The sequence below is a fragment of the Falco rusticolus genome, chromosome 1, assembly GCF_015220075.1.
Source record: "Falco rusticolus isolate bFalRus1 chromosome 1, bFalRus1.pri, whole genome shotgun sequence".
Classification (NCBI taxonomy): domain Eukaryota; kingdom Metazoa; phylum Chordata; class Aves; order Falconiformes; family Falconidae; genus Falco; species Falco rusticolus.
The window spans coordinates 109,508,324-109,521,823 of NC_051187.1; the positions used below are offsets into that span (position 1 = coordinate 109,508,324).

A 13,500-nucleotide genomic window follows, 5' to 3' on the forward strand; every position below is an offset into this window, starting at 1 on the left:
TATCTTCTACTTTTGTGGTGCAAAATTATTTTGGAGAGTTATTTAAAATGGAGATTTCAGATGTAGCACACAAAAACCTAAATGCAGAGTGCATGCACAGACATACATAGACAAAGGAAATAAACATTTAGATTTCATTTGCTGCAACAAACATTCTAGACATCACTATGCTGTAACGAGTTGCTACTTTGGAAACTGCAAATTTTTTATGTTTGCTTATTTGACTCTCCCTTTTTCCCCCTTTGCTGACTGAGGAAGGATGTTCCCAGGTTGGTCTCAGTGACTGTTGAAGCAAAGCTGGGGGGAATCTACTGAGTACCTGTGTGCTTTTGTAAAAGAGATGTTGAATATCTGTTTTTATCTCTTCCAGATGAGCTGACTGGATGGGAGCATCATAATGGACCCTACAAAGGAACAAAGCAGTGATGATGGGTAGGAATTAATTTGATTTAATACTGGCTTCCCAGGTGCTGTGACAAATTTCGAGATGGCTTAAGAAAATAATACCCCCCTCGATGCAAGAATTGTAATGGCTGAGTGGGAGAGGAGGAGTTTCAAATCTGACAAGCTGGTTTTTGCCAAAAAATTGATGCCTTTTGTAACTTGAATCTGTTGTGAAATGAACACAGCTTGACACTGGGTCTCAATGGGACCCTCACATAGATGTGGCACTTAGGTACATGGTTGTGGTGGACTTTGTAGTGTCAGGTTAATGGTTGGACTTGATGATCTTAAGGGTCTTTTCCAACCTAAGTGATTCTATGATTCTCACTGGTGAGGGTGGCCCGTTGTGCTGTGGAAACTCTACTCATCACGTGGAGTTGAGGTGTTTGCTCACAGCACATAATGCCTTGATCTCTAGTGCACCAGCCTTGTTGCTTCGTATCCTGACCTGCTTGTGGCCTCCGTGTAACAGGGGGCAACGCTGCCATCGCAGTGATCTGCGTGAGGCAACCCAGCCCTTACAAGAAGCGTTTCTGCACTCTATGCATTTGAAGTGAGAAAGGCAAGCCTGTCAGGTCTCTCTGAGTCTTGCAGGTACACGTTTGGAAGTTTGGACAACGAGGAGTTTACATTTAGACACCTAACTTGCAAAACTGATTATTTCCACACACACCCACAGGGTGGTGTTTTTCTGCAGTTCCCATTTCTTTCTCATTTAGCTCTTTACAACTGCCAGTATGCTTTATCCTCATACCACAGGTCAGTGTTCTTTTCCCCTATTATATGTACCATCCTGAGGCATAAAAGGACAGTGATCGCTGCACAATCACATTAAGGGAGGACACATGGGTGGACAGAGATTTTGCAAAGACATCCAGACTCCTCTGCTATCACTTAATTTATTTTTTAATTTTTTTGTTGTGTCAATACATCTGCAAGGATTGGACCTTAAAACAAAGCAAAAAAAGATCTGTTCTGGGTGGCTTCTTCTTGCAATACTGGGTATAGCAGCCTGATCAAAAAGCAAACCAAAATCATGGGCATTTACTTGCTCGGTGTCCTACATACCTCTCTGCCTCATCTAGGGATTGGATAACACCACAAAATGAATCTGACAGCTGTAGTGAATCTGAAGGGTACATTGTGTTCTGTACATAGATGTTATCTTGATTCAATTGGAATATAAATCAGGATATCTAACACTCTTCACGGTTTGGTTTCTGACAGTTCCAGTGCCAAAGCCAACAAGGACTATAAACTTCTTTCTGTTGTTTTTAACTGTTTGTGTAAGTTCATGCTTGTTATGGAACATTTTAAGGCATTCAGAGTGGTAAGTGAGTAATGCCAGGGAAGATGATGGAAATTGCTCCTGATGGCTGCCAAAAGCTGGAAGGGTGCAGCCTCTCATGCAGTCTGGTTCCTGGGAGAAGGTGGTTTCTTTTTCTAAATCTATTTTCTTCAATTTAAATAATGAAATGTTTTCCTCTCTTTTCTCAGAAATGTTTGATTCCTAACATCTGTAGAGCAATTTTTTTCATAACAGCCGGCATCCAACTTAGTCTTCTGTTGTTAAAGTTGAAATAACCTTTTTGTTACGTTCTTCCCTGCGATTTTTTTCAGTGTTGGACTCAACTCGGTTCCTTTCCTTTGCCCTGCAGCTTCTCTAGCCTCACTGTAGCTATGCTGTGTGGGTTAGACCTGGTGAAATCTAAGTGCTTTTCATGGTTTGCCCAGCAAGGATGTGCTGCTGGCAGTCAGCTTTGGTTCTGGAAAGTGCCAAGTTTAAGATGGTGCTATAAAGCAAGCTTATGGAGAAGTGCTTTGCTGAATCAGGGTCAACAGAGAGTTTTGCTGCCTCAGCCCTCTTCAGACTTACCATTGCTTACAGCGCACAGCTTCGTTTACCTTGTTAAACTGGTTTTTGTTTACGCTTCTGTGTATGGGTTTCTGAATTTTGCTTGCTTTCCAGCTGTACTTTAGAGGCAGGAGTTTGGGAATGAGATTAATCTATCTCTTTTTCTATGAATATGTGGAGCCCTTGAATTTCTATGTTTTATGGTTGCAACCTGTGCTTTATGGTAGTGTGATGTATGTATTTGCTATGTGGCTAGTTCCTCGACTACTGGTGGAGCAAGACGCAAGAGTATCAATCCCTTAGTTTTGTGGGGGGGGTGGGATTGCCAGAACATAAGCAACTTCTAAGGATTTACCTCTCTGCAGGCATGCAGCCTCTGGTTTTCTGTAGAGGTAGCAAAGAGATGCAAGGAAGAAAGGTGCTGACAGCCAGGGAGGCTTGGGGGGCTGAGAGGTTAGGAGTTGTCCTGCGGGTCTGGGGCAGCAGAGCCTTTGTGGACACAGTCCTTGCCTTCTGACTTGGTGCAGAAGTCTCCTTTGCACATGAAAAAGCTACCCTCGGCTGCTTCAGGCTGGGAATCACAACATCCATTTGCCCCTTTTCACCTCCAAATGTGAAGGACTCCTCAGCGGCAATAAATGGCAGCAGTAAGATGGATCTCTTGTCAACAGAGCTGGGAGAACACATTTTAATTACAGGACAGCAGTGCCTCTTGAAAACTGAAAGTAAGCGGGTGTGTCTGTTCAAAAAACCTGATGCAGTACAGTGCAACGAGATGTTTTGAAAAGCTTTGGTAAGGGCATGAATTTGACCTATTTCTGGGTATAAACAAATACATGGTTTACTTTACAGCAAATATATTTCAGGAAAGCTTGTATGGTGGTGCATCTTGCCCCCTCCCCCAGGCTGTTGCACAGTCTCGGGAATCCCTCTTAGGCTCCTAGCCTCTGTGTAGTGAGGTGGGCAGTTAAGCATCCCTTGACTATACCAGCAACTCGTGCATGGCTGTGGTGGGGAATGGCACTGACTGTACCAGGAACATTCCTTATCTGAATCGTAACATCCCCTGACAGCCTTGGAGAATTCCTTATCTGAATCAAAACATCTCCTGACAGCCTTGGAACATTCCTTATCTGAATCTGACTGGTACAGTACCGCTGTCACTGGAATTTTGAAAATTCCAGTAATTACCAGCTTGGATTGTGGCCAGGACAGAAATTTATTGACTGAAGTCAATCACCTCCAACCCTATAAACAGCAGTCCTAAGTGAGGTCTTTTTGAGCTCTCCTGGACTGCAGCGGGCTGCGACCAGCATCTCCCTCTGCACGGGGTGCCTCTCAGAGCTTGCAGACAGTTTGTGAAGTTAGGAGGACCGTCACCGTAATCTAAGGACAGAGCCTGGGCTGATATCCCAACTCCTCAAGGCTCAACCCTTTCTCCATTGAGAAATGCAAAGATTTTTGACATGAATATTTCACTGAACCTTGAGGGTAGCTTTGAAGAGGTATACCTTTGTACAATTTTTTTATATATATATCTCTATATACATCTATTCCTTTGTGTCTGCATGCTTGCATGTGTGTGTGAATTGATTTAGGTACCTCATAGCAAGTATAGAATGAATGTTACTATCTCGGATCTGAAATTAAGTTACTGTTGTGATTGCAGTAAATCCTGTTGATCCACTTCATAGATAAGCAGTGCTTAATAATTGACTAATTTATTAAATTTTGTGATCAGCCTTGAACTGTGGATAAACCTTAGACAACCTTTAGATATAAACTGTTGTCCAAGTCTGAGACTAAGATTGGATCTAGCCGCACCTAAACTCTATAAATAAGAGTTTAGAAAGCAAGGGGGTCCTCTCTGAACCTCGTGACTCAACGGGAGGATTTCCCTTACTCCGTATATTCCTTTAGATATAAACCGTTGCCCAGGTCTGAGACTAAGATTGGATCTAGCCGCACCTAAACTCTATAAATAGAGTTTAGAAAGCAAGGGGGTCCTCTCTGAACCTCGTGACTCAACGGGAAGGTCTCCCTTACCCTTTTACATCTTTAGTCTCTGTGTAAATCATTCCAACCTAATTTTTTAATTTGGTTCTTCTTTGTGTGATTTATCTATGTAATAAGTAATAGTGAACCTTGCCACTGAACTTTGTGAAGTTACACTCCTAAAAATTCATATTAAAACTATTTAGCTAATGCCTTTGATGGTGATTCTTTAAGTGACCTAAACCACTCACAACAGCTTATCGAGCCATGTGTTTAATTATTTTAATATAGCTTGGTATCTATTCCTTCTTCGTTGGTACTCAGTGCTTGATTAATTGTTTCACAATACTGTAAGCTTCTGGGATTTGTCCCACAAACTTAATGGATTATCATACATTTATTAGTATAATGTCAAATTGCATGTTTTTTCCTCAGTTAAGTGATGCTGTGTTCCCTTTTGAGCAGTCCTTGATTCAGATTTGTTGGATTCTTGCAACAAAAGCTAGGTATTGATGGCTGCTGTTAACGTTGTTGTTCTTTGGTTTATTTTATTTAACACTTCTTGAAAACAAAGATGTGCAAAGATTTCTTTAATAATACTACCCCTGTGCATGCCCACCCAAACCCCTAAACAGCATTATAACCAAAAAGGCCCAAGAAATTTTATAAATTTTATAGCAGGTGAAGAATTACAGACTTAAAGAATGGCTTCCTCAAGCTTTCTAGAGTTGTGGAAAACTTTCAGATGCTTTGGGAGGAATAAGTTGAATAGGTGAACTAGGCTGGAGATAAAATACCATGTGCTTGCTTTGAAAATCCATGGGTGTGTGAACTGAGGCATGGCAGGTGTTATCGGTGAGCAAAGAGATACTGATCTTCCTTCTGTATGAGTGCTGGACCCTGCTGTAGATGCTGTAGGTACTGATTTTGGCAATGTATCAGCATCTGCACCTTATTGCAAAACGTTGTCACTTAATGCTTGAAACTTCTGAGTCTTCTTGGGTTTGGGATTTTTTTTTTCCCCCTCCCTTGTAAATGCCAGCTTCCTTTTGGTCAGCATGTCCAGATATGCGTAGCTATATGGCCAACTGAGATGGTGCTGTGTACATAAAATACATGTAATGTACCCACATCCTATGCTTTACCACTGATGCCTGAGGTCAGTAGTCTGGCATTTTCAGGAGTTCAAAACTAAGAAACATAGCACCCAGGTTGCCTGCACACCCTCGTTTCTTTTTCAGTTGGATTTGCATTTCTATGCGGTATTTAAATCACAAGCTTCATGTCTGGAGAACTCCATTCTCATTCAATGCATAGGTAGATAAGAATGGATCTTCTTTACTTAAAATGCTCATAAATAGCTTAAATACATGTGGAACTAGGATCACCTGCAGGAAGCTTTTCCTGTTAGGTTTTCAAGAAGTGTTTCTTTGGTAATTCTCTTCACCGCATGAACATTTCTGAACTTACCATGAGCTGAAGAGTATGAAAAGCTTATTTTATTTATTCCTTTTGTTTGCGTTTTGCTTAATGGAGACAGTTTCCTTCATTTGCAATACTACTTTCAGGGGCAAGGACCTGAAAAAGGGAAACTTTAATCCCTGATCAGTGAATAAAATAAAATAAAATAAAAAGACCAGGTAGGAAAAGCTGCAGTTTGCTCATCTTAAATAGATGTAAGGGAGGGGTCAGCAGCTGACAGGATATATTCTGACAGAAAGCTTTCTTCAGGGAAACACTTACTTGTCTGACTGAAAATGTTCCACAGGAATTTACCAGTTTTCATCAAATCTTCCAACAAAAAAAAGCATAATTTTGTTTTAGGGCAACTGGTAAGCCAGAAACCAGAGGTGGGGAACGCAGGGCCTCTCGGCTGTTCCCCTGGTTGTGTGTCTGAAACTTTTAAAAAAGCATCAGAATGGCATTTGCTTCATGTGAAACATTTGTGGCATAGGATTTCTGAGGCTTTATTCTAGGTGGGATGTTCAGTGCTCTGCCCTGCCTCTCCTTCCCTAAAAATGGAAAGTGGCTGCCAGGCCAGCTCAGGAATTATGACTTACCTTTGTTAGGAGAAAGCAGGCACCTGCCTGCTTTGGCTTTTTGGGAAACTTCAGTAAGTAAGTGGGATTGTTGGGATGTTATAGAAAATCTGAAAGTAATACAGTGTTGTTGTTCAGTTGATTATCTTCCCTGTTAAATTTTTAACAGAGAGAATGCTCAGTTTAATTTTAAAACTCCTTTTATAACTTCAGCAAACTTGAGATGCTGTTTTCCATACATGATGCTTCCAGCGTTCTTTGCTTTTCCTTTTCCTGGGTCTTCCAAGGAAAGGAGAAGCCCTGCAATTTAGTAGTAGTATGTTGTTAAATCACTGAGAGCACTGCTGGGAAAGTCTAGTCCTGGTGTCCTAGTCTCCCAGTCCTTCCCTGCTTTGATTCCTGATAGTGTTTTTTCCTCTCTTCTAGTAGTTGGCAGGATCTTGATATTCCCCTCCTGTGCTCTGTGATGTTTGGTTTTTTTGTTGGGCTGGTTTTTTCTTTGGTGTGTGCTAACGTTTCAAATTTGAGTATTGATTTTACTTACAAGCTCTTTTCAGGGAGCATGTGTAGCATGACGTTATGGTGACTTCGTTGATCTTTTTTAACAAGTGAAATTAATCCACTTTTTATTTGAATTCACTGTTAAACCAAACTCAGTGTGACACAAACTGGGGGAAGAGAAGAGACCATTAGGTAAAGAATACCATTTATCAAAATTTAGATGATTTAAGTAAGGTTCAGGTAACAATTTAGTGAGAAAGGCAGGATTTCCCAGGGCCAGTTTGGCCACAAAATGTTGTTCTGTACATACAGCATGGTCCCTAGAAATCGGGAGCTCACAAGCAATGAGGCACCAGAGCTTTGGAGATGAGAAGGCAATGACTTCTGCTGGCTCTGTTGCTCAGGTACTGCCTAATAAAACAGTCTTTCTGCCAACTGCAGCCGCATATAGGGAGATCTGTAGCACAGTGTCACTGCTACAGGGGCCTGTTGAACCAGCCTGGTGCTTTTCATGGCACTGATGCTCTGGGAAGGGTCTGCCTAGGACCCACTTGGGATGGTGGTGCTACTGCTGCAAGAAGCCCAGCGGAGCTGTGGACTGAGAGGAATGAGGTAGAGGCTTCAGGAACAAGGCCCGAAGAGCTTGTTGTAAACATTAACTCCCTTTCTTCTGTGAGCAGCTGTTTCACTCCCGGGATACGTTTGGCCCAAGGATTAAAAGTGGTTTCTAGGTGGTTCATGGCCATGTCTTGAAAGACTCTGTCATTATTGCCTGGTTGTAGGTGATACTAATGTTTCTTAATTTTGGAGTGCCTGCCTTTGCAAAAACGACAGCATCCTTTTCATCACAGCATATCTGTGTTTTGGGGGTGTGTAAAAATACAAATTAAAAAAATATTAAAAATGCCAGTAGCTGTTTCTGAGCTGCAGTTTTATTTGGTCAACCTTTTGATTTATCTGCAGGTTGGCAATCTCTTCAGAGTCTCAGCAGAGGTGTCTGCTGTGTGCTTTGAAGAAATTGATGGTAGGCAGTCCTCACCTGGCAATGTGAAGTGGGGTTAGATTTTTCTTTTACAGTCTCAGAGAGTTGCATAGGCACTCTCTGAGTGAGACGAACACTGAAATACAGAACTTGAATGATGACATGGAGGTTTGTCTCCTGCTGCTGCGTTTCTTCACAGTCCTTGTTCTCTTGGGAAGCCTCTGTGCTTCCAGTGCAGGTGCCTTGCCTTGGCACAGCCTTGTATGCCTTGGATCAATGCCGAAGGCCTTGCCATAAAGCCAACACACTGTTAAACATCAATCCCTTTTCACAATACTGCAATCAAGAAGCACTTGAATAAGTGCTTTTCAAGGAGGAGGGGGTGGAAAACTGCTAGAAACTTTTGGTGCAAACAAAGCATGTTGTTCTGGACGTTTTTTCCTGGAGAAAGCTTAGCTGTCGTGGCAAGTCTCTATTTTCCATCATCTACTTTTCTGCCTGAAAGAGCTGAGATGAGTTTTATTTTATCTTCAAGGAGATAACCTGTATGGAAATCTCCAGTCTGAGCTATCTGGACTAAGAAAATTTATGTGATCAGCTGGAGAGGGTTTTTAAAGAGGAAAGCAGCTCTCCCTGTTACTTGTTTATCCCTTTTCCTTGGCCTTGTTTGCCACAGGGAAAGAACGATGTCCATGGGTTAGTATACATGGCGGCAAGTGGAGCTACACTTGTAGGTCGTGTCATCTGAGACACTGCTGTACTATAATAAATAACAGAAATTAAGGTAGTGATAGGTCAGATTAATGCTTTGAGAGGGGAAAATGCATTTTGTGGTCAAAAGTGACTGAATACCACAGAGCTCTGTAAAAGCTGGGAGGACATAAGGAAGCGGAGAGTGTTTTCTGATGCTTTCTTGTCCTTGTTTCTACCTCGCAAGTTCTTTCGAGCAGTGAAAGTGCTTATATGACCGATTTCTTAGCAGGGGGCGTCTACAGGGGTGGCTTCAGTGAGAAGTGGTAGCACCTCTGGGATAATGTATTTAAGAAGGGGGGGGGGAGGGGCGCAGCTGAAGCAAAGCAAAGGCAGCTTCAGCCACGGAATGGAGGAGTGAGAGTGTGTGAGAGCAACTCTGCAGACCCCAAGGTCATTGAGGCAGGAGGTGTCCAGGCACTGGAGCAGAGATTCCCCTGCAGCCCATGGTGAAGCCCATGGTGAGGCAGGCTGTGCCCCTCAGCCCATGGAGGTCCATGGTGGGGCAGATACCCACCTGCAGCCTGGGGAGGGCCCCATGTCAGAGCGGGTGGATGCCTGAAGGGGGCTGTGATCCCCTGGGCAGCCTGTGCTGGAGCAGGCTCCTGGGAGGATTTGTGGAGAGAGGAGCCCAGGCTGGAGCAGGTTTGCTGGCCAGGCTTGTGACCTGTGGGGGACCCATGCTGGGGCAGCCTGTCCCTGAAGGACTGCACCCCATGGCAGGGACCCACACTGGAGCAGTGTGTGAAGAACTGCAGCTGGTGGGAAGGTCTTACGTTGGAGAAGTTTGTGGAAAACTGTCTCCTGTGGGAGGGACCCCATGTTGGAGTAGGGGCAGAGCGTGAGGAGCTTCCCCCTGAAGCATTTTTCCTTTTTGGGCAAAGGAAAAGAGTGGGGAAAACCGCCAAACATTTTCTGATTTGTATTTATGTTTTAAAATTATGTCCTTAAAATTAATATGCTTGTGGAAGCTTTATATAAATGGGCTTTTGAAGTTGTAATGGGCCAGGAATGGGGTATAAACTCCTGGCAACTGCTGAGTACTTTGACACAAGTTGTGCTTTAAAAGAGAGAATGAGGAGTGTAATCTTACTGCAGTGTTGGTAGAAATCTCAGCTGTGCAGTGCCTGCTGGGAAGAGCCAAAGCGATCTTGGATAAATGTCTGCCTGCTGAATGCCTGGTTAATTACTGGTGGAAAGGAGTTGCAGGAGTAGGTTGTTTTTATAATTGTGCTGAGGAACACCCAGAGCAAGGGCTAGGTATTGCTGCTTTCCGCGTGAGTCTACGTGCCATGGTCAGGGCAGGAGCCCAGCAGAAACCGCAGTAGCAATCTGCAGGCTCCTTAACGTGTGGTGTCGAGTGTGGGCACCTGCCTCCTTGCTGCATCTCTGCGGCCGGGTGGGATTCACCTTCACAGCTGGGTTCCTCATTCGGGGTGCAACCCCCCTGAGCCATTTTCTGCTGTTTCTCTGCAAAAACCAGACAGACGGAGAAACACCCCCGCACGCACCCCGCGGCCCGGGCCCTGCAGGCGCAGCCGCTGACCCCTGCGCGTCCCGCGCCTTCCCGCGCCTCGCGCAATCGCGCAGCTTCCTTGCGCGGGCACCACAGCATATCCTTTTAAGGAGGTTGGGTCGTACCATGAGAGGGTGGGTAAAGAGGGGGTGGATGTGCCGCCTGGCGTGGGTGTGCTGCCGCAAGCCCCGCTCGCAGAAAACAGCGGTGGAATAAAATGGCAGCGGGCCGCGGTGGCGGGCGGTGCTGGCGCTGGCAAGCTGCGAGCCAGCCTTTGGCTTTCCAGCGGCGCTGTGTGCCCCCCCCTCAGCTGAAAGTGCGAGGGCCCCATCACGCTCCCCGGCGGCCGGGAATGCGCGGGGCCGGGGGAGGGCCCGGTGCCCGGATGTCGATCAAAATGAGCGTAGCCCGCCCCTGCGCCGGGCAGCCGGGGCGCGGGGAGCCGGGGCGCGGGAGGCCGCCGTGACACTTCGGAGGGGCCCGTTCGCGGGGACCGGGCAGGGAGGGCAGCCGGCAAATGGAAGAGATCTTGGCAGGGGGGTAGAGCCTGGACAGCTGGGGAAGGAGCTGATGGATAGAGGACGCTTGGCAGCGTAAACTTCACGATGGCTGCCCAGTCGAGGTACGGCATTAAATAACTTTTTTAATTATTATTTTTATTTTTAATTTCTGTCTGCGGATGCTACCGAGGGCTTTTGCATAGCCTGGTGTTGGTAACGGCGGCCTCTCTCCTTTCCTGGCACGGTTGGCGGCGGGTTTGGCGCCGCGTCCCGGGCAGCCCCTGGCTGGCGCGCCCGCCCCCCGCCGCCGCTTCTCGGCACCAACTTTCTCGTAGCAGGAAAACCAGCGCCTTAACAGCGCCCTGTCAGACCTCCCCCTACCCGGCAAGTTAACAGCTCTTTTGAAACTGATTTTCTTCTCCCTTATGGACTTGGCGACTGTTCGGCTGGGGTTTTGGTGATTTTCTTCCCTCTTGTAACCAGCCCTGGCGTAAACAGGTTTCTGTGGTTGCTTACAGCAGCGTTGTACGAGGCGGTGAATGGTTTATATGTGGTCGGGCTGGAGGGCTGGCTGCGTAAAATGGAAGCAGGTTGTGTCTGCTTGTGTGCAAATCTGGGAGGGTGGAAAATGGTCGTGGAGTGTGAGGAGGGAGAATGCACTGGAGTTGCTGTCAGGGAGCAAAATTCAAGCGAATAGACCGATCTTGGTTAAATACTTTTTTTCCAGCTAGCTGTGTTTTTAAAGAAACGGCTTCTTGCCCGCTCTCAGGGGGGCATCCTGCCTAAAGTGAATTTCACACTCAGCATGGGGGAGGCAGCTTTTCTTAAGGCGTAGTACTTGATGAAGCAGTGCTATTTAAGGTACCTGTTAAATGCTTTTTAGCTTTTACGATGCTTTAATGGGCATCTCAGAAATGCCGAAGAGAGAAACTCCTCTCTTTGCTCTGCAGTCCCACACCAAACAGCCCACCCCCCCTGCTCCCCTTTCCTCCAGGCAAGGGGAAAAAAAATAAATAAATGGTGATGTATCTTACACAGCAGTTTGGCACTCGCGGTGTGTTTTCACAGTGGTGCTTTTCTGCAGGTTTGAAGCCAAGAGCTGGCTTTAAATTACAGGCTGCAAAATGACAGAGCCCTGAGGTTTGGGAAGATGGATTGCTTCGTTAGTAGCTGAACTCTTCTCTAGCTCTGCTTGCCTGCTCTCTCTGCATGTGGGGAGACTGGGAGTACTTAACAAAGGCAAAGGTTTAATTTTTCAGCTTTTTTTTTTTCTTTCCTTTGTGCAATCACTTATTCGCATGATTTACTGGCCTGCATTATCAGCGCATTGCTCTAATAGGCCTGCCTGCTAAGAGAGGATACAGCATAAATCTTGGCGCTGCTGGCTGGCCTTGAAGCTTGGCTTGACTCCAAGGCCAGGGACATGCTTGATGTCCCAGAGGTCACCCAGCCATTTTCTCGGGTGGCAGGGGGGCACATGGGAGTCAGGTCCCAAGCAGGAGCCCCCCAGCCTGGGCAAACGGGCTGAGAAAGGGCAAGGCTGGCCCTGGAGTCAGTGAACCACATCCCTAACTTGTAAAGGGAATGGTGCAGAGAATCCAGTTTTGTACGTTGAGTGGTCCAAACTGGGAGCGAGGGCTGGATCCATGTGGGGCAGGTGAAAGGACTGTGGCCCACACCTAGTGCTTGAGATGGGCACGGAGACAAGATGTGCACCTGCCGTTCTGTGTCCTCCCTTCTCCTCTGTCGGGTGCCTTAGCTTTTGCTTTTGTTAGGATGCTGTGAGGTGCCCAAGCTGTAAAGCTGCGTCAGAGCATTTCAGTGTAGTGAGTAAGAGGGTAACCTCTGTATCCCTGCAGATCAGTGTTAAAATCTCTGATTGTTTTTCATTTTAAGACGTTTAGAAGAGAGTAGGAGTGAATATGAGGAGCAGAAATTAGTCTCTTGCAGGAGAAGAGGTTACATTTGCTGGAAAGGCTGGTGCTTGTGGTATTTCTGTTTTGGTGGCACAGGTCAGCAGGGGTGTCTGTCTCAGTCCAGGAGATTTGTGCTTTGTGGGTGTGTAGAAGCTTTTACTCCACAGTGAGGCATGACTTTATATTTACAATAAATAACTGGAGTTATACTGCGTGGGACTGAGAGGCTGCACGTCTCCAGAACTCATTTGCCAAAACATGACAGAGGGTTTACTTTGCTAGATAGTCGACCAAAGGTGTGGGTGAGCTTTTTGTGTGCCTTTCTCCATTGTAACGAATATGAACAATTTTTGCAAGCTCAGTAAATTACTGTTGAGGTGGGCACGATACAGAGCAGCATAGCGTTTTGGGTATCGCTCTGTTTGAAGCCTTCGGGCACTCTTCCATCTGCTTGGGTTTGCTATTTCTCAGATGCTGTGTGTTTCAGCTGGTGAAAGGGATGTGACATTTGGGAGGATGCTTGTTTGGTAACAACAAGAAAATCCTGCATCCTTTCTTCAGCTTCAGTGCTGTGATCCTGGGCAGCTCGCCTAGTATTTGGGTTTCCCTGTTTTGAAGGGTGGAAGGAAAACAAGGTGATAAAACATGCCTGTTGCTGCTCTTCAGTATTTTAAAAACTATAGTAGTCATGACTGAGAAATTGATGTGCTAATGGATGCCATGACATTTTTTAAAAGAGTAAATCTTGAGAAGTGATTGTGTGGTGAGTTGGGTATGTTTTTGTTTCAGCTATTTGAGAATGATGAGCTTGTACCAGTGGCTGCTGTAAATAGCTTATATCCAGGCCATTAGGTGGAGAAACTATTATCCAGTTAGCGCTGTTTTGTGTATAATGTAGATTTTCGTATTATTTTTGTTTCAAGTTGCTAGCTGAGCTGTAGGTTTGCAGCTGTAGCTTTCTATGCACTTGCTTCTGGAACGTGCAGATGATGTGCTGCCTGT

At 45.6% G+C, this 13,500-nt stretch overlaps 1 protein-coding gene across 4 annotated transcripts in view; it reads left to right on the forward strand.

Annotated features, from left to right (window-relative positions):
- Positions 1-382: 382 nt before the first annotated feature.
- The window catches only part of AFF1 (AF4/FMR2 family member 1), a 111,976-nt gene continuing 98,858 nt past the window's right edge, over positions 383-13,500 (forward strand). For 3 of the 4 annotated variants that reach the window (XM_037395687.1, XM_037395697.1, XM_037395725.1), the window contains exon 1: positions 383-432. In XM_037395687.1, coding sequence (XP_037251584.1) covers positions 398-432 — 35 coding nt within the window. In that variant the 5' untranslated portion in view covers positions 383-397. Of the gene's footprint in view, positions 433-10,479; positions 10,705-13,500 lie in introns of those variants that run through there. The other variant, XM_037395706.1, reaches the window with a different exon arrangement.